The 27,927-nt window shown below is 43.1% G+C and overlaps 1 protein-coding gene across 1 annotated transcript; it reads left to right on the forward strand.

The window, feature by feature from the left end:
- The first annotated feature begins 1,349 nt into the window (after nt 1-1,349).
- On the forward strand, nt 1,350-22,836 carry ELK3 (ELK3, ETS-domain protein (SRF accessory protein 2)). The gene is made up of 4 exons (XM_010008030.1): nt 1,350-1,556; nt 11,524-12,318; nt 17,680-17,802; nt 21,967-22,836. Exons 1-4 carry the CDS (start codon nt 1,350-1,352, stop codon nt 22,063-22,065), a joined length of 1,224 nt encoding a protein of 407 aa, XP_010006332.1. The 3' UTR covers nt 22,066-22,836.
- Nucleotides 22,837-27,927: the final 5,091 nt, after the last annotated feature.

The raw sequence follows: 27,927 nt of genomic DNA on the forward strand, positions 1-27,927 counted from the left end.
TTGGGGCACAATCAGTAATCGGTTTGGAAACAAAATGAGCAGGGAGGTTAAAAATCATCAGCTGCTTTAGATACAGACAAGAATATCCATTCTTACATGTACAAAGATAAGCCAGGTAATCATTTGCCCCATTAGCACCGTAGTCAGTTAACCCAGTAATACTGGCATCTTTAAATCTGTGTAAGAACAACATGTCAAAACTAAATATAAGAAGAGGCCAAGAAAAAAATTACTTGATATAGTGCTAACATGATAAGGCTGCCAATGTTGTTGAAATGGGGGGAAAAAATCTTATTTTGTAGTTCTTTAAACTTGAAAAGGTTTAAAATGTCAACTTGAGCTATACATTCATTACAATAATAAATTGTCTTCAGTGGTAAAGCTCCCAAGTTTTAAGTTGTGTGTATGCTTGTGCAGAGTTGTGATACAGTCATTCTTAAGTTTATCTTTCTATTTCAGTGCCTGAAATAAGGTTTATCCTGTGGAGGGCTCAGTAGCACAGGCAGTTAGCAGAGAAAAAATATCCCAACAACCTTTAGCAGAGAAATCATATTCAAACAACCTTAGAAGTGAGACTTGGGGCACTGTTAGAAATATTCCTAGTTTTCAGTCGTACATGTGATGTTGAAAGGAAAGATCCCTGTTAGCAAAGGGTTCAGCATGAACATTACTTGCTTTATTGTGCTTAAGTGTACTGAATTTTCAGCATTTCTGCAAAACACATAATGTCTTTTGAGCTATTTGAATTGGCAAACAAAAGCAGCAAGAGCTTTTTCAGGCCTTGGAAGAAACAATATAGACAAAGGCTGTATGACACCAGGATGGCACATGTGGGTGGTAGGAGGGGGGGAGAGCATGGTTTCTGATCCCCTAACCAAGGGCAACTGCCCTGCTCTTCCCTTTTCCTCCCTGTCTTCACAGTGACATATCTGAACAAGTTCAGTATGCTTCTTGTGATGGTAAGCAGTAGTTTTTCAGTTCATTTAAGTGGACAGTTGCATCAAGTGTTTTTTTCCCCCCCTATATGTTCCTTTGAAGGGTGGTTGCATACATTGAATACGCCAACTGGAGATTGACCCTGTAAGATGTGAATTACATGGACAGTGCTTTTCTTAATACTTACCCTGTTTTATGTGTCCCTTCAGAAAAGAGGAGTGGAAAAAATACTGAAATGGGAGTGTAAGACCTATAGGTCTTGTGGATGTGTGGTTGTAAATGGTGCAGTAGCTTCCTCTGCTTAATTACTTAGGATGATTCCTACACAGACCTTATTACTGAAATGAGCTTTGGGTGGAACATCTGCTCCCCAATGTTTTTTACACTGTTGCTCTCCTTTGTCCCTTGTAGGTATGGAGAGTGCAATCACACTGTGGCAGTTCCTTTTGCAGTTGCTGCTAGACCAGAAACATGAGCACCTGATTTGCTGGACGTCTAATGATGGAGAATTCAAGCTACTCAAGGCAGAAGAAGTGGCTAAGCTGTGGGGACTCAGAAAAAACAAAACTAATATGAATTATGACAAGCTGAGCCGAGCGCTCAGATACTATTATGACAAGGTAAATTTTGTTATTCTCATGCAGACTAAGAAAATAGAAACACTACCATTTACTATTTCACCTCTATGTGGGAGCTATTCAACTGTTCCTCTAACTAGTTTTTACAGTAGACAACAGTATTGAAGGCAATCCCAGTGGAGGTAAGAGGGCAGCTAAAAGATGCACAGGAAAACACTGCACATCCCATTTCCTGAGGAGGAGAGGTTTTGATCTAGGCTTACACATACTGATGCTTTCATGTCTTTATGCATTTGGCTACCCAATATTTTCTGTAGCTTTTGACAACAATAAAATAACTGTTGATAACGGAGAACTGTTTGATTATTGCAGCCTGCATAGGATCTTCTGGAATACAGGGAGGTGGTAGAATGCAGTGATGCTGCCAGGCAGCAGGCAGGAGGGCAGCTTTACCAGCAGGTTAGCACTGATGTCAGAACATGGTAAAAAACCCACACAAACAACCCTGCAGCACAGAGGGTGGGGTTGAGTTTTCAGTTTTCTTGGGACACATCTTTTGGACCATAGATCCTGTTGGCCAGTGTTTTAGCTAGTCTTGCCTGAGCTTTCTGGTAAATCTTTTCTGCAATTGTATTGGGTCCTAATTTATTAGCTAGAAACACAGTGCTGAGGCACTTCAAGAGTTACAACAGGACAGTATCACCTCAGCAGCATCTCACCATAACTACTCCTTTGTTAATGCTCAGTGTTTCTAAGAGTTCGGAAATTTTCCCCTATGCCATTTCAGGACAAAATTTGTGTTAGTTTCAACAGTAGTCTAGTTCATATGTTGCTGCCATTTAATTAGCAGCATATATATGAGGGGGCACTAATGTGATTTCTTAATGGATGAAAGTGCAGAATAGAAGTACTGAGCAGAGGAAAAAGTGGCTGGTCAGTTGGTGGGTGTTGGAACAGGGGTATATTTGGTTCTGTTTGTCAAGGTAGTAGTCTCATGCTGAGCTCATACCAGGTGAAGACTCTTCCTTGTTGTAGAATGTTACATTTACTCCCATCTGGGAACTTCTCTCCTGGGTATCTCAAGTCAAAATAGCGGAGTATGTGCTTTGTTAGAGGGTTCCTCATCCAGTTTTTCTACCCTTGCAAGACCTGCTGAATTTTGCCCCTCCTTCACAGGTACATCTGTTGAGGTTTGATAGAACTAGTAAGACGCAAGGAGTCAGCACAGTTTAGGCAGCAACTTTATAGCTGGCAAGCTGTGGTTATTTGTGTGCTCTCCGAAGCTGGTTGCAGGCAGTGTAGGCATCCACTCAGTGCAGTGAAAGCTCCACTCTCAACCTCCTCATTTAAAACTGAAACCTGAAAGAATAACTTGTTGAACACAGTAATTGGAATTATTTAGATCACTCAATTTGCTTCTGATTTTCAGACATCATGAGCTTGCCCACAATCTAGAACAGGTCAGTAGAGGTTACTGGTAACTAGCACCTCTGAAGATAATTTTCCTACGGTATAGTAGGAGCTCACAAGATCACTGTCACTGTCATGAAACAAGCCTTGACTTTGACATTTAGTCCTTGGTCTTATTCTTCAGCGTGAAGCAAGGTGGCAACAACACAACAGAGAATGGGAAAATGAGAACAGAAAGTAACCAGGGTATGTATTAGATTGCTGTAGCTGAAAAGCATTTGAAGGAAATGTCTCAGATGTGTAAAGATACTAGAAGGAAAAAATTGTTGAACACAAATATGGAGGTGCTAAAATATCTTGAATATTCACCTTTCTCAATTTTAGTCTTCAACAAACTCAAGGAATTTCCAAATTGTCTCTCTAGCATTTTTTGGATGTACATTATATTGTTTTTACTAAATAATATTCAACCATTTCAGGATTAGTTCCCCTTCAATGGATTTTTTAAACAATATGTCTAAATTAATAGGTTTTACTATTTCCTATGTTACTGGAGATTAAATATTAAAAAGAAAGACGGTTATAGATTTTGTATATTAAAAAGGAAGACTTCATAGCCATGCTCAGTGGTCTGTTTTCATCTTGATTTTCAGAAAAGGCAGTGAGAAGTGATTATACGGTGAGTAACCCCAGTGCTCAGCACAGTAATGGCATGCTGGCTGCCTGCACAAGGCAGAGATCTATGCTGAACTGAGCTCAGGGTTCTGTTTTCATGTAGTATTTGTAGTGCACTAATTCTTCAACAGCACAGTGGAGCTGGGTGCTATGCAGCCAGTCTAATGTAGTGGGCAAAAAACATAAAAGACTGCAAATTAACTGTGCACAGTCTGATGAGCAGACTTTTCATTGTTCACTTTGGAAATGGGAAGGACTCCTTGTACTGTAAGAATTTTTTTAGTTTCAGATTTAGAGCTGGAAGTTCTGCAAAGAAATGTTTTTAGTATTTTGTCCACTAGAAGTCAGATTTTTCCTTTTAATGTTTCAAAGGTGGCCTGACTGAGAAAGCACAAAAGGATTCAGAGAGGACAGTACAACTGCTGTTCCAAGCAATTGGTGTGATGAATTCCCCTTCACTATGTGCTAAAAAGGCTTCTGCTCAGCATGGGGGAGCTGTCTTCATTATATGACTCCAACCCTTCTGATTATAATAAACATGACCGGGATCAATGGAGACAGAGCACCTGCTGGTGAATTAACAGCATATCCAGGCAGAGCCCAAATACACAGTTAGTGACTGAATAGATATGGCCAAAAAACAGGACATGAGATATTTGTAGCACTTGTCATTTGAGATCTATCTGATCTCTTCAAATCAATGGAATATAATGGCTCCTTAGTTGAGGCTCTCTTTCTTCTTTTATCTCTTAACCTTTCTTTTTTACCCTTGTACTGTTTTCAGTTGCCCCCCACAGCACACACACACTGTCACCTGTTTTGTCTCTGCTCACACAGCATCTGCCAGTGGAGTGGCTGTAGTTTCTTCAGGGGGCTCTAGCTGAGGTGGTTGCTTGCTGTTCTTGACAGCTGCTGTCTTGGCCTGTGTTCTCTCTTCTGCCTGCTAATTTTATCTAGGTGTGGCACAAAGATTTTTGCTGTTTTCCAGTGGAGATCCTTGCTCCTACATGGAAAGAAGGATAAGATATTTTTTCTCCATGTATTGTGGTCAAGGTTTGAGCCCCAAACCAAAATCATGGCTATTGCTATTAAAATTGAGGGAGTGATTCCTTTAGCAGGAAGCAGTGGGAGGTTCTTATTTACTGTGTGAGTATGGTGTGTTGTGTACTGTTGGTTTTGAGGCAGTGGAGAAAGGCAGATTATTGAGGGTACAGAGGGGCAGGGGAACTTGTTTCAGGTTTTGAAGTGTGAGAGATACTGGCGTAAGATAGCAGATAATGAAACCTAGTAGGCTGGAATGGGGTGCTTAGCAGTGGGTTCAGACCTAAACCCTTCCTGAAGCCTTCAGTTCAGTTTATGCTGCATAGTACAGAAAGGGAAGAAGTTGAGGAGGGAAGGAAAGGCTCCTTGGCATTCTTCTTTCCCACTGCAAAACAGAAAGGGAAGGGGCTGGTGAGGTGAAACAGCCTCTCTCAGACTTTTGCACTCCTCTCCTCTGGACCATTCACACATTCGTGGGGTAAACCAAGAGCAGTCTGGACCCTGAGGTAGCCTGAAGGAGTCTTCTGAGATTCTTGTCCTTTCCCTTGATGTTGGCAGTGATGGATGTGTTGGCAGCTGGGTGTGCTGGAGCAAATAGGATAAACACTGGGCTGCAGGCTGGGAAGTGGCAGCAGGAAAGTGAGAGGTGGAACTCTGGATGAGACTGTCTGGGTTGTGCAATTATCAACAGGGATTCTCTGCCTGTAACCCAAATGATCTGGCAGCATGTGAGATGGAGGCAAAGGGCAGATTTTTTTTAGAAAAGATGATGGCACATGGGGTGGGCCTTCCTTTCTTGGACTGCCCTCTGCTGCTACTGCAGACAAGCTGCCAGTAGCTGATCTACTGCTTCATGGTTTGTCTTTGAAATTATTCACCGTGGAGAAATAAAAACTGATCACTGGATAAATGGAGGTTTATGAGCTCTGCCGTTTTGCTTGGGGGGAACATTGGCTTGATAAAATTCATAATCTGATTCATCTGAACTTAAAAGTAAATTAATTCCAGTACTGGAGAAAAATAAGACAATTAGGACAAGTTCCTTAGCCTGGCTTTGAAAGCAAGCATGACATGCTGTTGAGGCTGATGGCTGGATTTATGTCAAATTCACATATAAAGCACCTCAGGAAATGTAGCATGTGGCATGTCTTGATTGTAATTCACTACCATTATTCTGGTTGCTAAAGGTTTGTAGATAATCTGAAGACTTTCCATTTCCTGTTCCATTTGTTTCCGAAATTCCCCTCCCTGCTTTTTATCTAATAGATTTTCCCAGTTGAGCAGCAGAAGAGATAACAGATAGCACTGAGGAAAGGTATCCTGCACTCTCTCTACCTACAGCTTGAGCATGTCCATCATGTCACACGCCTCTGTAGGCCACACATTTCTTGTAATGCTTTGAGGCAAGGAAACCCTTCACATCTATTCCCACACAGAACACTTTAGCTTGATGTGTAGAACTACAACATCTGTGTAAGTAGGATTAGTAGGTTTCTTTTTTGTTGAAGTTTCCCAGTTACCTTGTTTTTCTGATAGCTGTATTGACAGATACCTTTTGGAAGCCTCTAGGGGTTTCAGGACTACCAAAGGCTACCATGAATATTTCAAAATGACACCACAAGAGGGAAGCTAGTGTGTTTTCCCCATGAGGGTTTTGTTTTGCTTTCTCTTGAGGGAAGGAGGACAAATCCAGGAAATGACATGCGAACACTGACATTAATAGGATGTAACAGTTGTGAAAGTCAAGCTCTCAGAAGCTAGGAAAGGCAAGAATCACAGTTCCCTGGGAGACCCTAATGTTTGCATGAATTATGCTGCATCTTTAATTACACAGTCACATAGTTTTGTGATGAGCTATTCAGTATTTTTGCATCCTCTCCGAACAGTGTGTGGCCCCAGACTTTACTCAGTGAGGGCTATTCAATCAGTCTTCTAAAGACAGGATAAATAATTTTTGTTGCAGTCAATGGCTGCCCACTTGTTGAGATGGGTTGGCAGTATGATTTGTAGTATATAAATAATACAGGCTTTATTGTGCTTTGATTCAGTGCAGGGGACAGAGCTTCTTAGGTGCTCTTAAGATTCAGAAGTGCCCATGGCATTCCCTCTCCTCCCCTAACAGGTCAGACACAGTAGCCTGGTTACTAGTTCCTGTTTTTTAATGCCCAAGTGTGGGTGGCAGCATGGAAGTATTGTCTTGGGAAGAGGGTCCCTTGCTTGGTCTGCTTACAGAATTTCAGGATAAACAGTGAGAATGGAAACTATTATTTTACTTATGAGAAGGTCTTAAGAGCTCTTGAGTTATCTCAGGGGAAATGGAATGTGACAATGAAACAATAGCAGTATGAAGCATTAGGAAAGAGCTTTACAGAGAACTGGAAGGAGCTTCTTTCAAGATGATGTGTGGAAGTCAAGGATTTGCTTGTCTGAAGTGGCATAAAAGCAGTTATTGAGTGATGCCCTTATGGAAAGATGGGAGTAAAGAATTTGATACTGAGAGGTGGTGGGTAGAGAAGAAAACTGAAGAACCCCCCCCAAATGGAGTGACAAGTAGTTAATGTTTGATGTGAGAGAAAAGAGATGCCCAGTGAACTGCAGCAGAGAGAGCAGAGCACTTGGCTGAAGGTGCCAGTGAGAGGACTGGCCTTTGCCTTCCAGATGGAGGTGAGTGAGGGAAGACTGAAATCCGGCTAAATGAGAGCCTTGCACTTCCAGTGGTCAGTACAGGTGCATGATCTGGTAGCATCTGTGCTTCCATCAAAATTTCCACAAAATGTAGCTTCTACACACACAGTATATTGAGCATAAGTGCATAAAGTATGATGTTAGCAGAATCTGCCTGCCTGCACGTGCTGATGTAGACACACTCCGTTGTCTGGACCAAGCCATGCAGCCACAGGTGCCAGCTTGTGTACGGCAGTCACTGGGGTGTGAGCAGCCCTCTCTCTGTGTAGACTTCCCAATAGCTGGAGGCTGCTTGTCTCCCTCCTCGTACAGTCCTGTGAGGAATTTGTGGTCTAAGTGTCCTTACACGTGTTACATCCCTCAGTACTCTTTGAGCCAAGGAAGCTGCAACACATCCAAATGGGAATTAAGTGCAGCAGCTACAGCTCTGGTCCTTTTCCATATTTTACCAAGCAGGGATGTTTAGTACCTATGGACGAGTCAATCCTGTTCTGCTGTAAATTTTGAGATCTCAGGCACCCTGATTATAGGTGACTTTCTGGGAGAAGGAAGAAACTCCCAATCTGGTCTTCTTGCCTCTGACCCCCTCCCCCCCCATTAGTCTGAAGTTCAACTAGAACTGTCGCCCACTTCCCAGCTAAATGTCTGAGTGGCTCCTGCAGCTGGCAGGTTTGAGCCAAGCCACTAAAATCTTGGTGTCACACTGGCAGTGTAGGCTCTTAATGGCTCAAAACAGGGAGTAGGAGTCAGGGCTGACAAAAATAAAACACATGATAGAAGCAAAGTCTGAGTTGCACCAATGCACAGGAGAACTAAGGGGAAAGAAGAAAATGGAAAGAAGCACAGAGGACATGTGTTGTTGAGGTGAGGAAACAGCTCCTGTGTAATTTGGGAGGGCTTCCAAAACTAGTAGTGCATATGCTTAGCTGACACCCCCCCCTCCCTCCCCCGTCCAACCACATTATATCCTAGTTTAAGCTGCAGGGGGAACCAGGCCACCGAGGTTTGGGCTTCTAGCTCAGCCAGCTGGCCTGTGAAGGACAGGGGGAGAGACCCATCCCTCCAGCTGGTGATTCAGAGCCCTCCGGTGAGGGGTGAGGCTGGTGAGGGGTGAGGCTGTTCGAGGAGTTCATCCCCTGGAGTGATGCAGAGTCCCTGAGCAGGGCTGGAGCAGGGGCTGCTGTGCCCAGTTCCTACCGGCAGCTTTCCAAGCGCTTTGCGGGGGGGGGTGGTCACATTTGCTGGGTTCACTGTCCAGAGACCGTGGCTGGAGGAGGGGAAGTGTAAAGCGCTCAGCTGATGAAACCAGTCTGCAGAAGAGTGGCATTCCCAGCTCCCTGCCCACTTCCCAGATGCGAGAGAGTCTTGCCTCTTCATAAGATTTTTATTTCTTTATTTTTTTAAAGCTGCTGGACTGGTGCCCCTGCTCCTGGCCCACCTGCCTGTGTCTGGTCCCCAGCAGCTTCCCTGGCTCAGCAGGCACCTTCCCCAGCAGCAGCCCCCATGGCACTCATGGCAGGGCTGCTCAGGGGGGAACTTACCTAGGCATTCCAAACAGCAAGAAAAAGAAAGCTAAATGCACTCCCTGTCCTGCTGCCAGGAAAGGGGTCTAGTCTCCTTGCAAGTGCAGTCCTTAATATAAGGAAGCCTTCTTTGCCCTTCCAAAGTGAGGATGGATGGAAAACCCCTCCTTGTCATGCTGCCTGCCACTGTCTGCTGTGGTTTGAACCGTCATCCACAGCTCAGAATGATTCTGACAGGTCACTGAAGGTGATGGTAAAAATAAGCTGCTTTTTACCTTCAATTATTTGTCAAAAAAATTTAGAAGTCAGTGGCATTTTGGAGGCACTTAGTTAATTTGCATCTTTATTTTCTCTTACACGCTTACATGAAATTTCCTCAGGCTCCACGTTCAAGAGAAGCCTGCAAAGTGCTTGAGGGATCTGCCCTTGAATCCTTTTCATCTCCAGTCATCGTTAAGTTGGCTTTTGCTGCAGGCTTATGGAGTCAGGGAGCTGCACTGAGAGATCTTCTTAAAATATATTTAATAGTAACAGAGGAAGTATAAACTCACCAGCCTGTTCAGGTGCTTTTCATAGCAATGTTTCCCTGTTCCAAGCCTTCACCAGTGTCGAAGTTCCACCCTTAAATACATTTAATGTTTTTCTGCTGGGAGTCACGTTTTCCAAGTAGGATCTCAGTTACCAGTGCTTGATGTAACAATAACTCAGAGCTGCCAGAAGCAGAGGGGAGGTGTTACTTTGAATTTTAAAATACGTATTAAAAAAGAAAACAAAATCCAGTTGAGATGTTTCTTTTCATATGCAAGTTGCTTGGAGGTTTTTCCCTTTTTCAAGAATGTAATATTGACAGTGCAGAAAACGTGCATCCATCCAACATTGCACCTAATTAGCATAAAAAATAATCTAGGCCAAACCCAAAGCCATGGGAATTAAAGCTCATGCAGACTGAGGTCCTGTGGGCTAACTATATGTCCTGAACTTTTGGAGGGCAAAAACAGGCATTTCAGGATCCAGCAGGTGGGTAGATGTGCCTACAGTTCGGGATGGAAGAGGGCAGTTTTGTGCCTTTAGTCTGAGCTTGCTGAATTTAATTCTCCTTGCTGCAGATCCCCATCATCAACTTGGGAAACAGCTTTCTCTGTCTGTGCCATAGCTCCTGACCTGTGAAGCAAAGCTACATCCCAGGGCTCTTTGTAAGATTAATTTTGTATTCAAAAAGGTGCCTGAATGAGATGCCACGAGAAAGGTGAATTACAGAGTGCTCAGCTGAGAGACAGGTGTTCTGATACCCAACCGCAGGCTTTTCTTTCCCCAAATGAGCCTTGCTTTTCTGACAGAAGAGTTGTAGTGCAGGCACTGCAAGCACCCAGCACTAGGTAGTGCTCTTACCAGTTTAACAAATGTTTCATCTACTGGTCTCAGAATCTGTAGTAGAATGAAAAACAAAGTTGATTTTTAGGAATATTGTGAATATTTCCATTCCCATATGTATAGCAAAGCAAATGTCAGTCTGCAGAGTTATCAGCTGGAGGTGCAGCAGTTGTGTGCTGCACTAAAGGGAAGCTTCTTGAAAAGGGGTTTTCAGAGGTGACTTAATGTTCCGTCAGGGGCTTCAAGAAGAGAGAAATCACCCTGGAAATATCAGGAAATAATTCTTTCTTGTCTTCCACAGCACTTGGCTTACGTTGGTAAATGCTCCAGTCCTTTTCATAGGCCAGGCCAGCCCCTGGTGCCATGAAGTGCCTCTGTGGAGGAGCTCACATCATGTCTCTGGGGATACCACACATTGTGTTAGGGCAGACAGTGTGCTGGGGTTTGCAGTCGGGTTTGCTAGGAAATGGGACCCTCACAAAAGATTTCAATTTCAAAGGGAATCTGTTTTTTTTCATGAAGGGAACACTTTACTATGGCAAATATGAAAAAACCCCCACAAACCAAACCCCAAATAGTTCTACAAACCCTGGAGACGTTTGGGATTTTTTTTCAATAATTAATTCCAGTAGCCAGTTAAGACTGATGAAAACTTTCTGCCTGCACCGGTGAGCATCCTGAGCCTAATGCAAACCTGGAGATAGCAAAGGGGATGCAGCAGGACACAAGTACTTTTCCAGCCCATGCAAATTATTATTTGCATTATTTGCATTATTTGTCATGGACGTAGTTCATGACTGTTGAGAGGATAGTCACTGCCAGCCTAGGTCAGTCCTTCTGCACATGGTCTGGAAATGAGGGTAAATGACTGGAGCAGGAGGCTGAGGTTGTTTTGTGCCTTGCATACATTCCAAGAGTATTTCATACAGTTGGTGGCAGTTTTGGGAGGCACAAACAAAGGAGTTTGCCTTCACTGTGAGACACAGATTATGACATGGCTCAAGTCTACAAGGCAGCAGAATTGTTTTTCCTGGAAAGAGAATATTCTCAAGATACCTCAGAGGAAGCAGGAGGGAAACATCCCATGAGCAGTAATGGTGATTTTGTTAGGCACTTTGAGGAGCAAGGGGGTGGTCTCCCTGGCTGAGCAGAGGTATGGGAAAGAGCCGAGGATGAGCAGTGTTATAACCTGCTCAGCTTGAGGAGGGAGCAGTGTCCCTCTACCCTTATGAGCTCCCTTATATTTGGCGTACTTAGAGCCTCTAAAATGCTGATCTTTCTAGCATCTGCTTTTGTATTTGCAGAACATCATCAAGAAAGTGATCGGACAAAAATTTGTGTACAAGTTTGTCTCCTTTCCTGAGATTTTAAAAATGGATCCACATGCTGTGGAAATCAGCAGAGAGAGCCTTTTGCTGCAGGACAGCGACTGTAAGATGCCTTCTGAGAGCAGGGATCAGCACAAGCACAGCTTGTCAGCACTGAAAAGCGCGAGCCGTAATGAGTATATCCACTCTGGCCTGTATTCCTCTTTCACTATCAACTCTCTGCAGAACCAGCCAGACCCTTACAAGCCAATCAAAACAGAAAAACTGGAGGAGAAGGCAGAAGTAAACACACCAGTGGAAGAAGTTCGGACCGTTATAAGATTTGTGACAAACAAAACAGACAAACAAGTTTTGAGGCCCATGGTGTCGTTGCCTTCCACTTCTGAAACGGCAGCTGCCTCAGCTTTTCTCAGTTCATCAGTGTCAGCAAAATTATCTTCCTTAATGCTACCCAACAGTGCCAGCATTTCATCTCCATCATCATCTTCCTCCCGGTCGCCGTCTCTGTCTCCCACCTCACCCCTCCCTGCAGAACACAGGAGCCTCTTCCTTGAGTCCAGTTGCCATGACTCAGATTCCCTTGAGCCTCTGAACCTCTCCTCAGGCTCCAAGGCAAAATCTCCATCTCTCCCCCCAAAGGCTAAAAAACCCAAAGGTTTGGAAATCTCTGCCCCACCTATGGTTCTCTCCAGCACCGACATTGGTTCCATCGCCCTCAACAGCCCCGCACTTCCTTCAGGATCCCTGACTCCAGCTTTCTTCACTGCACAGGTGAGACCTGCCTATCTCCTGTACTCTTGCTTTAGCCAGGTGTTCCCTCTCTGTGGCCAAGAGTCTTAGCTCTAAGGGTCTGTCATCAACTGATGGAAAAAAACACACTGTGTGGGGAAGAGGAAAACATGGCAGAGGTCTGAACAAAGGGTGGAAAGTAGGTTCCTCCTGGAGTTCCTGCCTGAGTGGGAAAAGCTATCGCAGTTCACAGGCTGCCTGGAAGGATAATGAGATGGGCAGCTGTTAGTTAACTAGAGTGAATTACTTATCAGTTCAAACCAGCCTCCAGGTCTACAAAACAAGCAGGAAACAGCCAGCAAGAAAAACAGGGTTTTGTAGGTCATGACTTGAGCATGTGGGGTGCTTGGTTAGAGTTCTCTACTAGATCCATTCAAGCAGTGTGACCTTTTAATTAGTTTTTTAATACGGGGTAAATGAAGTGGTTTCTAAGACAAGGCTCTTAAGCCAGTTTCAATTTCCAAAGTTTTTCAGATCCATGGAGTACTTGCCAGAGCTTGCTTTCAGCACAGGCCTACTGAATAACCAGCAGGTTATTTTGTTCTTTTTAATCTTGTATCTGTTGTAATGTCAATGATGAGTTCTCATTTTCAGGCAAGTCTATGAAAAAAGTCTAGCAGCTTAGAGAAGCAGAAAATCAGATTGATCACACACCTGGTGTGTTCATTGTTGAGTTTGTTCTTACACTGCCACAGAAAAATGAGACTAAAAAACCCAAGAGTAAAATTATCTCAATGGGGAACACCCCCTAGCATTACCCTCTCACCCCAAAATAAAAATTGATGCAAATACTAGCATTGAACGTAACAAACTGAACAGCAAATAAGTACAAAGGTGTGTGCTACAAGCTCTGGTTTGCCTCGGGCTGTCTAGGGGTCACATTGTGTACAGAATCCCTGTACCTCTCCACTGTTTGAAGGGGTTTTGCACAGATGATGCCTGTAGGCCACTGAGATAAGAGGTTGTGTCACAAAGAAAAAGCTTTTTGTGGGCCCTTATCTGTCATTTTTGACATTGGAAAGCCTTTAAGTGAAGTTAACATTTGGCAGGAAGGACAGAAGTGTGGCAAACCAAAACTGAGCTGCATTGATAGAGTCTCATAACCTCTAACTGTGGTATAACCACAGCAGGTATTTGGCTTGCAGGAAGCCAATCTGACAAATCATATCAGATGCCAACCAGACACAATGACAGCATGAGTTATTACAAGCTTGATTTAATCTACTGCTGTTCCCAAACTCAGTATGAACAGAGATTTCTTTCCTCATTTTGTAATTATTTCTTTGAACACTGAATTTTCTCATTCCTCTATGAACCGGTGTACTTACTACCCTTGAAAGACATTGAAGGTAATTAGAGCTTTTTGTGGGCCCTTATCTGTCATTTTTGACATTGGAAAGCCTTTAAGTGAAGTTAACATTTGGCAGGAAGGACAGAAGTGTGGCAAACCAAAACTGAGCTGCATTGATAGAGTCTCATAACCTCTAACTGTGGTATAACCACAGCAGGTATTTGGCTTGCAGGAAGCCAATCTGACAAATCATATCAGATGCCAACCAGACACAATGACAGCATGAGTTATTACAAGCTTGATTTAATCTACTGCTGTTCCCAAACTCAGTATGAACAGAGATTTCTTTCCTCATTTTGTAATTATTTCTTTGAACACTGAATTTTCTCATTCCTCTATGAACCGGTGTACTTACTACCCTTGAAAGACATTGAAGGTAATTAGGTAGATGATTGTGACTCTCCTTCAGCTAGCTAAGGAAGTGATGATTGTTATCTGACTTAATACTATTACAAATCCTTTTTTACAGGTTGTCCTATCACGGAAGATATAGGTGAGGCCCATGTAGTGTCTGTTAATTTAGAGTTTCAAGTATACAGCAACATAGGTTTTTCCCTTCCTTTTAGCTTTCTATTTCCAGTGTGGATAAGAAGCATCCTGCACCCTAAATACTCAACCTAATGAATATAAAATAAAATCTACACAATAACTGTGTTCGAGTAACTGTAAGGCCACAATGCAAAATACCTAAAGCCATAATTTAGGCTGGAAGTCTTCTCCTAGGAGGAAGGTGCATCATATCTCAAATGATCTCTGATTTCTCAGGTCCCAGTGGTAGACACCTACTGCCATGGGGCAGGTGAAGAATGGGGTGTCAGGCACTGACTGGTTCCTGCTCCAAGAGCAATGCAGGTTCAGAGAGGGTCGTGCTGCCTGAGAGGGTATTTCAGATGGCTTTCCATCAAGGAGAACCCTCAGGTGGAGCCCTGTGAAAAGACACATGATATAAACAACCAGTTTCAGAACAAAAAAATGAGTTGGGAGATGTCAGTGCATACAGTACCACGTTGGTGAATAAATGTCAGCTTTCCATTTGATTAGCTTCAAAGAGAGATACTTAGATTTTTTCCAGTACTTGCTTCTTTTACAGATTACTTTTGCTTGTTATTTTTGTTTGCTCTCCCTTGGCCAGTATGGATATATAATTTTGACTCATTCTTTTTCTTCAGACCTCTACTTCAGCATTTGTAATGTTGACAACATGCTGTTTCCTTGCAGGCAAAGTACTGTGGCTGCAGGCAGCATGTGTGTGGTCTGTATTATAACCATATACACCATACAGGCTCCAGCACGTGCCCAGTGACCCGGGAAGTGATGCACGTGTGACAGCACTTGGCCATTATCTGACAGCTGGAAGTGACCGGAAAGATTGTACTTAAACACATTCTTTGTCAGAGAAGTCAGGAGCCATGAGCATCATTGCTTAACATAATCCTCCCTGTGCAGTGAATTCGTTCTATTCAAACTGTTCCTATGCTTAGATTATAATGGCCTTCGTAAAGTAGGAACTTCCCACTGAGTTCCACATCGAATACCAGATGTACAGCTGCACGAGGGCAGAAAATGAAGTGACACATCAATTTCTACATGTAATTTAAGGATAGCCTGTGCTGTGGTGTTGTTTACACTTGGTTTCCTCTGGTGGTTTTGATGCTTGGCTGATGGTGATACTGAGAACAAGCCTGGGAGGCCCTGTGCTCTTTTTGCATTAAATATTAACAAATTTGGAGGCTGCTTTGGCTGGCTCTTGACTCTTGCAGACCTTATGGACATTAGTGTTCTGATCATCAGAGGACATGAGCTTGTGCTTAGCACTGTTGTTAGGCAAGTTAACATGCTTCCAGAGAGGAATGGAGGACAGCTCAGTTTCACATCTCCTCTCTGAGGAGACTTGCTCTGGCTGTATCTAGGTAGGAATAAACAACTCCCAAGTTTTCTTCATTATTTTCAAAAGACCCTCTCAAGAACTGCATTTTCAGTTCTGGGTATCTGCAGCTTCTCAAAGAAAAAATAAAGAACCAAGGCATAGCTCCTTGGAGCTCTTAGTACAGCTGGCACAATTCTGTGTCCTTAGTTGAATGCTGTCGGGTCTTGCTGCTTACGTCTTTGGTTTTAAGGTTAGTAGGCTCTTCTGTAATTAGATCTCTGAGTATTTATCCTGACCTAATTCAATGTGTTCTTTGTCAGTCTTGTAAATCCCCATCAGTAGCTGCCTGCCCATGGAGCACCAGCTTGTAGTGTGGCACAGGAAAGGTGTTCCCATTGGTGCTGCTGTTTTCCTGCCCCATGAAAGCACCGTGGCCCTGGGAGGAGGGTGTTTGTGAAGGAGCTCTTCACAAGTGACTGCTTGTCAACCACTTTTTGTCAGCTATCTTGACCAAAGCTGTCACTTGATGAGATCAAGCCAGAAGTTTTCTCCTTGCCAGGTCTCCATCCACTCTTTGCCCCTTTAGTTGTCATCCAAATATCTCCAAACCCTGGACTCACTGGTACTCCTGTGAGCCCTGCACCTGCTATTTTACTGCATTAACACCTCTCACTTTTCCAGGAACACCACATGTTTATTACTGCTTGGGACATAACTGTGGTTTCTTCCATGAGGTTTGGTGTTTCTGATCCACCTTCTTCAGTACAAAGGATGTGGCAGTGTCCTTTCCCTTTGCATTTCTCCATGAACCTTAGGGGAATCATCCCCAACAAAAGCAGCCAAGCTCTTTGTATCAAACAGCCTTTCAGACACCTTGGGATAGAACCACTGGGAGGACCTTAATCTTTGCTGCTCCTTGTCTCTCCCATCTCTTCTGCTGGTGTTACAACTAATTGTGTGACCCGGTTGTGAACTCCAGTGCCAGCAGGTCAGTGCAGGTCTGTATTCCTGTGCTTTTGCACAGAGCCTCAAACACCACAGCCCATCCTATCCCTCAGGCTTTGCTTTATAGTATGTCCATCATGTTAAAAAAAGTCTACATGGCCTCTGGCACCTGCCTTGCTGAGCTTGCTCACCACAGAGTCCTGCAACGGGCTGTGACAGCCCGTTGTGTCAGCAGGTGTTAAGTGAGGCCCCAGGTTGCAATTGCTGTATGTGGGAGTTTTTGTTTCTGGCCTGGTGGGAAGTTAACAGGTACCAGAATGTGTGACGTGCTGGTTGCTAGGGGGAGACACTCCTTATCTTCTGTCTTCTCCTTACATGTTTTAAACTCTGGACAAACTGGTGCCCCAGTTCAGCAGAGCACTGAGACACTTGTCCTACACAGCAAAACGTACTTACTTGCTAAGTGTGCACTCCAGTTCCATTAAGTGCTTTGCTAAACAGGACTGATTTTGATAACTGGCATCAAGATTGCTGGTGAGATTGAGTCGTTATGCCAAATACCTTGTTCAAAACTGTCACATCACTTTCATGTTCTTTTTTGGAAAGATAAAAGTTACTCTACATACAGAATAATTAATGTGATTTTTCCTTTGAATAGAGATTTGCATGTGCTTTAACTCCACCTCCTCTCCAATTGTGCTTTAGAAGTGCTGAGAGTATTCCCAGCAATCCCTGTGCACCATGGCACTGGAAGGAGCCACCTCTGAGTTGGGAAAATTCTTCGTTCTTACCATTTTGGTTTGTTTAAAACAATTAGCTATACTCTCCACCATCCCTCTGGGCACCCAGCCCATACACCTGCCCTTTTGCTGTGTCAGCCTCTGCACTGCCAGTTTCTTGAACCTTCTTCCACTATGAACAGGCACCATCAGAGGAGTGAACGCCAAGGGCCGGCAGTGGCTCGTTTGGCTCCACAAAGCAATTGCACTCGTGCTTCAGAAGCTGCACTCAGCTCAAGCAATAGCTGCCCTTCAAAAAGTAAAATATCATTCTGAAGGAGACTTAAGTTGTGTTTACTGATCTTGGGGCACATGTGGTATTTTATACAGTCGCAGGAGCATGATTCAAATAAACAACAACTCCTGAGACATACCTCATTGGGTGTTTTCTTGTCTTGCAGACCCCAAGTGGATTGTTGCTGACCCCGAGCCCACTGTTGTCTAGCATTCATTTCTGGAGCAGCCTCAGTCCTGTTGCTCCTCTGAGTCCTGCCAGGCTGCAGGGACCAAACACTCTGTTTCAGGTAGGTCTTTCCAATGCACAGGTTTCATTTCTGAAAGCATGTGTGGAAGAGACATCAGGGGAGCATCTCCTCACACCAGTCTGGAGCTTTTCAAATAGTTTAAGAAAATATGGGAGTTAAAAGACACGTTTAAGGAGAGGCCTATTTACCTGAACCCTCTCAATACCCTTGGCAGCACACCCAGAACCTACAGGGCAGCATCTAGTGCAGAAATAGATGCTGGACCCCAGTAAAAATAGGTAATCCTGCTCTCAGAGCTTCAGGAGGAGAGTGCAGACCAGCCAGGAGAGTGGTGCAACATGGACTATGGGTAAACCAGGAGCAGTTTGAGTTTCACACAGTAAGGTGTGTTAGGTTTATCCTTCTGTCTTAATGAACTACTTCTCACTCAGAAAGCCAGGGCATAGTTGTATTGACAGTCAGGGCACTCTGAACCTGAAGACTCCATTTCCAGTTCTCCAGCAAATTGTCTGTGTCCTCAGCCAAGATACTTGATGCCTCTGAGCATGACCTCTCCATATGTAACAGGAGAAAGGCAGCATTGTCCCCTCTCTCATAGTTACTGGGAGAGTATAAAATGTAGAGATGTGGTAAATACAGAAGTTATTAAGTCAACTGTGATGGCCACTGCACTCTGCTTCATGAAGCTATCACTCGAGGCCTAGGAAGTGGATGGTGGGGAAGGTATTAGCTTCAGCTGTAGCTGCTGCAAAACAGCTGCTTCAGTAAGTCACAGAAGAAATTATGCTGATCAGCTGATTGGCAAGAAGCCGATGGCCATCTGAGCAGCTGAAGAATGCAGGGACGCTCTTGGAATGAACTCCCTGACTGCTGTGGAGGTCCAACACTAGCAGAGGAGGGGACTGCTGCTAGACAGGGACCCTGTGTTAATCTCTGAACCTTGAGGGTGACTGACTGCCCAACTCCAGGGCTGGGCTTTAGATCAAGTGCTCTGCTCAGGTACAGTCTTCACTGGGGTAGTAAGTCCTCCTACCCTCAGTGGGACAGCTGAGCTTGGAGCCCAAGGACTCCTTGTTTGTGTTTCAGATAAACTCATTTATCCCCATTAGACCTTGGTTTTGCACATGTGGTTAAAAGCAGCCAGGCATTTCATTCGAGGGGGAAGTGTCAGTGCCAGGGCTTGTACGGACATTCGCTGCCACCCCCTGTGGGAGCTGCAAGTGAAGAGTGGCCTTGGCTCTCTCCCTGCTGAGAGACCCAAGGGGCCTTATAAACAATGTTTGATTCAGGCAGAGGCCACAATGACAAGTTTTTAGTGCACAGAGCTTCATTTTAGCAGCCAGATGGGAAATGACAACCACAGCTGAAGCCTCTCCAGCCGCACTGGGAGCTGCCGGGCTGGCCTGTGCGGGCGCTGGGGCAGAGCTCTCCCTGGCTGCCCACGCAGGCCAGGCCACCCTCCTGCTCCACACAGCTCCTCAGGGGACGGAGGAGAGAGCTGGAGCTGCTTCACAGGCTGCTTTTGCTTTCACCTGGTCACGTGCACCTGGAGTTAAAAGAACAGTTGTTGGTTGTTGGAGGAGTCTAAATCCTGCTAGCAGGCAGAGGCCAGGGCAGCTCTGCAGCTGCCTGCCTGCACCCCAGCCTGCTGGTGTGCGTGGGGGAGAGACTGGGTCCCATCTTTCTTTTTCTTTCAGGTATCCTCTGCTTTTTGCAATAGCACTGTGCTTGGCACTGCCTACGGTTCTTTAGTACTAGTCTTTGTATAGTACATGGACCAGGATAGCATCCATCCATATCCATGGTCCCAGGACAAGCATATGAGAAAGGACAGTCTCTCCTGTAATGAACCAGAGGGAGCCTGTTCTGGCACTGCTGGACACCACTCCCTCAGAGCCTGTAGATGCTTATTAACTGGTATTAACACGCCTTCAGTGTTTACAAGGTGAAGGCAACTCCCATAGACTGATGCCTGTACAGCCTGTGTAGAACATGAGTGAAATCTGCTGTCTCCTTCCACACAATTTACCTTGATACATTGAGCTACTTACAGAATCTTCCCTTTGAAGCCATACTAGCGTGTAATTAAACTTATTTTGGTGTTTTGTTATTAGTTTGAAATTACAACATAACTGGAACAGCAAGAGACTTGCACAGAATTGGTTAATTCAAAAAAATGCAGCCAAACTAAGAACAATCAAGTTAGCCTGAATTACCTGCTAAATTGGACATATTTGCTTTGTTACTGCTGTATGGACTGTAGCACTGAGAGGGTGCAGTCACATATGGAGGCATATGACTGAAGAGCATCGCCTTGGCCCCAGGGGCTACAGGAACATCAGGAAGACAAACGAGAGAGATGGGTTGGTTTAGAGGTCAGGGGAGGGATTAAATGATGACATTAGCATTGTCTGCATCTCGGACTGTAGTGCCAGCACGCAACCTGCCTTGACCAAAACCAAAGACCACATAATAGTGGTCCAGTGGACCAGTGATAGGACACATAACATAACACATATGGTCCACATAACAGTGGACCAGTGACAGGACAAGGGGTAATGGGTGCAGATTGGAGCATAGGAGGTTCAAGGTGAATATCCGAATTTTTTTTTTTACTGTGAGAGTGTCAGAGCACTGGAACAGGCTGCCCAGGGAGGTTGTGGAGTCTCCTTCACTGGAGACATTCAAAACCCACCTGGATGCGTTCCTGTGTGATGTGCTTTAGGTCACCCTGCTCTGGCAGGGGGGTTGGACTAGATGATCTTTCGAGGTCCCTTCCAGCCCCTAAGATTCTATGATTCTATGAACCCTCTTTTTATTAGTTTTAAAAAACACGTGTAACACGTTGTAATTTACATCTCTCTCTTCAGAAACCTGGAGTGGGAAAGCAAGAGCTTGCAATCAAGTCCTGTGTTTTAATGAGTCTTGGCAGATGTGATAAAGACATTTTTTGAGGTTCAGTTCCAAAAGAGGTGTCAGCCAGTCCTGGCCCCTCCAGGAGCCTGGTGCCAGCCCCCGCAGCGCGCTGCTCTGCAGGATTCGAAGTGGAACGCGCAAGGATAGATAATGTTAATTAACATCCTAGTGGTCGAGTAATCTTGTTATAAGCAGATTATGTGCACGTGTAGAGGTTGATTACACCACTGTTGGCTGTTGAGGGACCAATCTGATAAAGGGCAAAAATACAGCAGACACTTGAAGTTGGGAGCTCTGTTCTGCACTGTCTCTCCCAAGGCAACCAGGCCTGGCCTCTGGGCCCGATCCGTATCTGCCGCTGGGATAATTCCCACCTCATGCTGTAGCAAGTTTATTCCACCTACTTACTTTGCTTTTTCTCAGGTCAGATGTGAAGAACTAGTCAATACATGTCACTGCAGGCAAGTTACAGTCAGGATGTTGTAATGAACTAGGAATATAAGGCTTATGGATTGAATTTTTTGCACCATATTTCAGAATCAGGTTAATACTAAATTACCATGTATTCTACTTTACACACTGAATGATCTGGCATAGCTAGTTCATGGTTTCTAAGTGAATACAGAGGGAAGCTGGCATTACTTGTGTAATTTTCTCCACTTTTGTATTCACAACTGTACTTTTTCAGCCCTAAAACCACATCTCCGCTTTCACTTTTTGCAAAGCTCTTTCCTGCTTAGCTTTTATGAAGAGCAGATGAAAAGCATGGATTTTAATTAATAGTTTGCAAGTTGAAAAACATTTTTGGAAGCAGAATGGATGGCAAACATTGCTCAATAGTGCTGACTTTCCCAGGGTGACGACAGATGTATTGTTATGTGAACTTTTATGCAAAATGCAGCCAGTAACAGATCTGCACATCCCTGTATGTTTGTGAGTTACTCTCTGAAATTTCACTGTACTTGAGGGATTTCTTGGGCTAGATTTACACTTTTTTCTTCATGCTTCAGCCATACACAAATTACACATATACAAAAACTTTTATCTTAAAAATACAGCAAATAAAAGATTTGCAATTTGCACATCCCTGTATTTTTACAAAAGATTTGGGTTTCTTCCTCAATTTTACATTCCAAATGGCTGATGCAGGCATTTGGTACATATCTTGCTATATAGAAATGACAAGTCTTGAAAACATCTGGAGTGGGTTGCTAATGCTAAGTGCACGTGCTTCTGGGCAGAGTGCTTTGAGATTCAGAGTAATTTTCAACTCTTGGCCTCTTACAGTTTCCAACTTTGCTCAACGGTCACATACCAGTGCCACTCCCCAGCCTGGATGGAGCCTCCTCTCCTGTGCTGCTTTCTCCCAACGCTCAGAAATCCTGATGACGCCTCATCAAGCTAAGGACTTACTGGTGGATTTAACACTTCATTCCTATGGGTTAGTTTTTCCTGTGTCATGAGAAGGACATTGTGAAACCCTCTATTACTTTGGTTTGCACTTTTCATTACATGGATAGTCTACTTTTATTATGTTAGCATTTTTAAACAGTGTTTATATATGAAAGTATATATAAATCTGTTTTGCATTAAATGAATTATAATTTTTTTATATCATAACTCTCAAGTGTTGAACACTTCTGTTGTTGGTGAAGTACTTTTCTTAATGGATTGCAACAACGTATCTAATAAGGATGTGAAGCTTCTTTTTAATCCCTTTTTCTGCATATTATGCATTGTGCTTGAGTAAACTATAACCGGCTGTGCCTTCTTTTGCATAATGTCATGTAAATGATTTATATATTTTCTAGTATTAAAATGAAAAGTTGAAAGACAAAACTAGTATTGAACAGCCCTATGGTAGTATTCCAGTATTTTCTCCACGGATAGGCCATATGATGCAGTGTATTCATGTAACTTTGTATTAAGTGCTTTCAAATTGTATAAAAATAATAGCCTTATAATTTTTCTTTGCTGAAGTGAAAAAACGTAATCAATGTTACAGTCAGGAGATGCATTTAGGAGAAACAAAGCCACATTTATGCCCAAATTCTACTGTGGACTTGCAAGAGGGAGGAACTGGGCCATGTGTATTCATTCGTGAGACATTTCCAGCCCATGAGAATACTTCCGTAGAAATGGAGACATCGCTGAGAATTTATCTGGCGTGTACTTATGAGCTGTCAGCATTACAGCTGGAAAGACTGCAGGTAATCTCTGTCCTCCCGGGGAATGAGGATCATTCCCGATAGAATTTCCAGGTGCTTTTGTTCAGTCGTGCCAAGTGCCTTCTGCTATTTCCCTAGAAAGATTATTCTAGTTACTAAAGCTCAGAAGGTCGCATTCCCCATTCCCCCAAAGCTGGAAAAGTTAGAGGATTGTAAATCAATGCCTGGTGCTTGTGAAGAGGCATACTGTACATGTGGGATGTTTATGTATAAACATCTGAATTTCGGATTAAAAACCAGCACTGTGTTACTATATACTTGCAACTTGAATTTACTGGGTATGTCCTCTACCTTGAGGCAACGGCTGAGTCATCTAAATATCAGGTTAGGATTAGGCTAGACTCCCTGGCACCACAGATTCTAATCTTGGCAGGGCTGATGCAAATCTTCAGTCTTCTGAGGTAGCTAAATCAGGTTGAACGCAGCTTTACCATGTAGGTTTTTCAGATGAGACCTTCAAAAACCAAACCAAAATCAGAATCCTGTTTGCTACAGGTCATTACAGCTTCTACTTTGCTTTCTGGCCAAGTGGCTGGTCAAATGTCCGTTCTTTTTGAAATTTATGCCGTGAGTTGTCTGCTGATTTTCTGTTTGGATGCATTTCAGTGATGATGCGTGTAGTTAATTGTAAAGTGCTTTTGCATCCTTCAACCTGAAAGGTGCTAAATAAACATTTTATTAATGCAGGTCTGATGTTGAATGGTGATTTTGGGGGCAGAGGTAGTCTGACAAAAGACAGGAGGAATGTTCCTCAGGCTTCTGGGTTACACAACCAAAAATGACTCCTCAGTTTCACTCACAGTAATTAATGGGATAAAAAATTGCCGTATCTGTATGAAGTACCAGTGTTGATAAACAGCACAAGTAGATGCAAGAGATAAAGAAAAAGAATGAGACACACAGGAAGTCATTCACTTGATTCAGCATTTTAAGAGCCCCAAGAAGTGCCACCCCATGGAGTCAAAACCAGAAGATGAACCTGTGCAAAATTTAAGAGCAAAGGGAAATGCTGTAAGAAGTAAAATCAGAATGAGTTAGAAGGCAGCATGTAACTGATGGGATTGATTAGTCTAGTGGAGATTAAACCACAAGGACTCACAGATCAAACATTTCTCTTCAAAGGATTCCTCCCAGCTACATGGAATATTTTTTCAGTCACTAAGTTACAGAGAGGCAATTATTCACACTCTAGAGCCAACACTCGTCTTGGTTTTAAAGCAGCATGAATGCCTACTTCAGTAGTGTCTCGCCTGATACACACCAGTGCAGCTAGTGGGAGAACAAGGCTTAGACATTAAGTGATTCTCACTAGGAGTTTAAAAAGCAAAGGTAGATACTCATGAAAATGTGGTCTTTGACATCAGAAGTAGCACTGAGTAGGAGTCTGCAAAAAAAACCAAACATGAACAGGATGAGGGAGTGTGACAGAGAAGGGATTCTCAGAAGAAGCATCCAGAATCTCAGGATTTTGTTTCTTCCAAGGTTTTACTATTAGTAAGGTAGATTATTTTCTTTTCAAAAGGCTCAACACACCCACACCTCCCCTTCCTACCCTCCAGCCCCCTGAATGACTTCATTTTTATTTTAAAGATTGCAGAATAGTAGACATGGGACAAAAATATGTTTTAACAAATTACTGTAAAGAACTTAAGGGAAGACATCTAGAAATGGGAAAGCTGTGCTGCCTTCTCTTTGAGAGAATAAAAAATAACAATAGAACATATCTTCTGCTGGTTTTCAATTAAAAAAAAAAAAGGCTGTCAACTCTGCCTTCCAAATTGGTCAATTATGTGGAGCAAAATTTCTCTCTACTGCAAAGTTTTTATACAAATAAAATCCAGCCACTCAAGTCTAACACTTGCCTGAAACACTAAATTATCCCCTATGCTTCAAAGAAAATATCCCATTACTAATTTTCTATTGAATTTTATTAGCAGATATCTTCTTAACTGTAGAGAAAAATCAAATGCATGTTTGCGAAAGAAATACTGCAAAAGTGTAAGTATTTGTGGCATGGAGAGCTCCAAGCCAGCAATTCTGCAGAAATTAACTCTAGTTTTGCGCCCCAATCTGACCATACTTGAGGGATATTTCAGGTAGATTTACACTTTCTGATTCATGCTTTCAGCAATACACAAAAAACTTGTCAATATTACATCGGCTGGGTGCATGGTTAGGCTATTTTTGGCTTACCTTTACATTTTTGGGGTTTTGGGTGTTTTTTGTTTTTTTTCTTCAGAGAAGCAAGTAACCACTAGCAGGGCCTCAGCCAGTGGGTAGTTCTGCCAAGAGATAGCACACATCACCTGCCTTGGCACAGGTAAGTGGCTTCAATTCCAAAGAAAACTTTCAAAGTGGGGAAAACTGTGATGGGTGATAATGAACTACAGAAAAAGAAAGATTTGACACCTCCGTTACGTCAACAAAGAACAATTTGTTTTGTCTGAAGAAAACTAGTCTCATCAGACAGACACTTGCCAATCTGGAAATACCTACCAAAGAAGTTTTGAACTGTCAACAAGATGACTGTTGAAAGGAGAGATGGTCCTTTAAAACAGACTAGCAGTTAATTTTAACAGAATGAGGCTCTACATTAAGAGGCTTGTGTGATCCTGTGCCTAAAGGAAGCATCTTCAGAAGCCATCACAACCACCAAATTAGTTTAGAAAAGGCAAAGTAACTACAGGTAGTCTTCTATCTAAGGGCACCACTGCACCCTTCTGATCTTGAGACTGTTTCTGTATCCTGTAGCACAACAAACCCGGGCACTCAGATTTAAGGGTAACTCTACAGAGTCCTCAGAAAATTACAACTTCTGAAATCCCTTTTCGCCCCAAACTGCAACTGCTTTTACCAATTAGTATGCAAGTGCTCTGCCTACACAATGGAGTACAAGCCTGTTTCTTGGGGGCAAAGAGACTGAAAGCATTAGTGAGGAGGAGTATAAATTTACTTAAATAAGGAGAATGAACCTCAGGCCAAGACTCTGGAGCAATCAGCATCGTGGCTGACCTTGGGTGGGGGTCTTTGTAGAAAAGCATCCTAGAGGAGAAGACTCTAAGATATGCTGCTTTTTTTTTCTTGAAAGATTTCCACCAGTTTATGTTCACTCTGCAAGAAGTGTGAATAGATAAATGTAACCTTAATTATTCCTAACATGGCTCCAGGCCAGCTGCCTTCTGCAAATTAAGGAAAAGAAGATGGAAGACAGAGAAAAAAAAAGCCTTTGAAAAACAAGCTCAGGCTGTGAAAGAAGATGAGCAGGCAACACTGATGCTGCCATGTGGACCCTGGAGGAAGGTGCTCTGCAAGAGCACGCTGGAAAGGGGATAGAGAAAAGCATTCCCCTGTTTGCTATCCACAGCGATGGCATTTCCATCAGCAAGAGGATCCCAGTGCAGCAAATGAAGGAACTTCACAGCTCTCTGGGGAAAGATGTGTTTCAAGCTACAGCATCTGAGCTCAACAAGACTCGCATTTAATTAGGAGGACCATAAAAGCAATCTGCTCAGGCTTGCCTGCTTCTTAAGTGATTCTGGAGGATGCAGCCAGGACAATAAATTAAGCAGTTATTTACAACAGTGAGGACGTGCATATGTGTGCATTCGCAGTTTAAGTTGGCTCAAAAATTCCAGAGCTTAAATGAAGGGATTTTAGAAAACGTAAAATAATGGAAAATTCTAACGTACACGTTTTCCAGAGACATAAATCTTTTTCTTTTAGTTAATGAGAGGGGCACAGTAGAGCTCGATGAAAACAACACACAAAATGTTTTAAAAAAATCTAGAATAGCTAAACTCTAATCTTAGTTCTGACAACAGGATTTTCCATTTTGGACTGGAGAGTGACTTCTCTGCAACTAAACTCCACAGACAAAAAAGCTGTACGGTATGAATTACATTGCCCACGTATCTGCTTCACTTTCATACTCTGCAAAATCACCCTGCCTGTACAGCCGGAGCTTTACAATGCACCAGTTAGCTTAACACTTGTACAGTGCTTCCTTTATGTTTTATAATCTATACTTGTTATCTTATCAACCTCTTAAATTGTTCAGACATGGATGTTGGTGAAATACATGGATGTTGCTGACCCACATACAGGGCAAACAGTAGCCTCAAATCTCTTAAAAGCTGAAAAAAAAAATAATTAAAAAATCTTTAAAAAGCATTCAAGTTCCTCCCTAAAATCTAGGAATTTCATATAAATGTTCTGTTTGTTTCAAAGCCAAATGTTACTAAGGGAAAAAAGGTATTGAGACGTGGTAACAAAGTGCACAAATTATTTCAGCTCTGCCCCTTAGTGACCAGATAAAATGACCACATATCTGTGACCACATCATCTGATTGGATAAGTTCTAAATTTATTTTAGTGTCACTATGTGCCATAGTTGTGCATTTCCCTGGCCTTGTTTGGGTTTCCTTCAAGTCTGATCTTAATTTTGGATATTTCCTGGGTTTATAATACTCAGCTTAGGGATATTTATCTTTCATGTATTTTGTACTCAATAACTGCATGTATTCTTCACCATAATTCCATCACAAAACAGAAACAATATACCTTTATTACACTGAAAAACCCACGTGCAAACAATGAGCAATCAGCCCAAAGAATGCTACCTTGCAGCTTTTCAAATGATTTGCAAATACAAAGTATGTTGATTCTTTAATAATTGTTTATTTTAACTTTTATTGCCCAATTCAGGGATACACTCTGGCTACTGAATGCTGTGGTAAAGCAGCACAAAAACAACGCAGCTGTGTTGAGATGCACGTTCCACTAGAGCATTGCTGAGCCACTGGTTTGCCCCTTCCATCTCCTGCTCTGTCCTGCTCTGTAAATTCCTGTTCTTTCACCCACCTTTCCTCTCCATCAGCCTTCATCTCCATGTGCATGCAACATCATCACCACCTGCCTCATTCCTGTCTTCGAGCCCACCTTATTCCTACATGCAGCCATACAAACACCTTGGCATTCCTAACCCAGGGTAGATGGGATACACTGGATATCTTCTAGAAAT

The sequence above is a fragment of the Chaetura pelagica genome, unplaced genomic scaffold (assembly GCF_000747805.2).
Source record: "Chaetura pelagica isolate M959 unplaced genomic scaffold, ChaPel_1.0 scaffold50, whole genome shotgun sequence".
Taxonomy (NCBI): Eukaryota; Metazoa; Chordata; class Aves; order Apodiformes; family Apodidae; genus Chaetura; species Chaetura pelagica.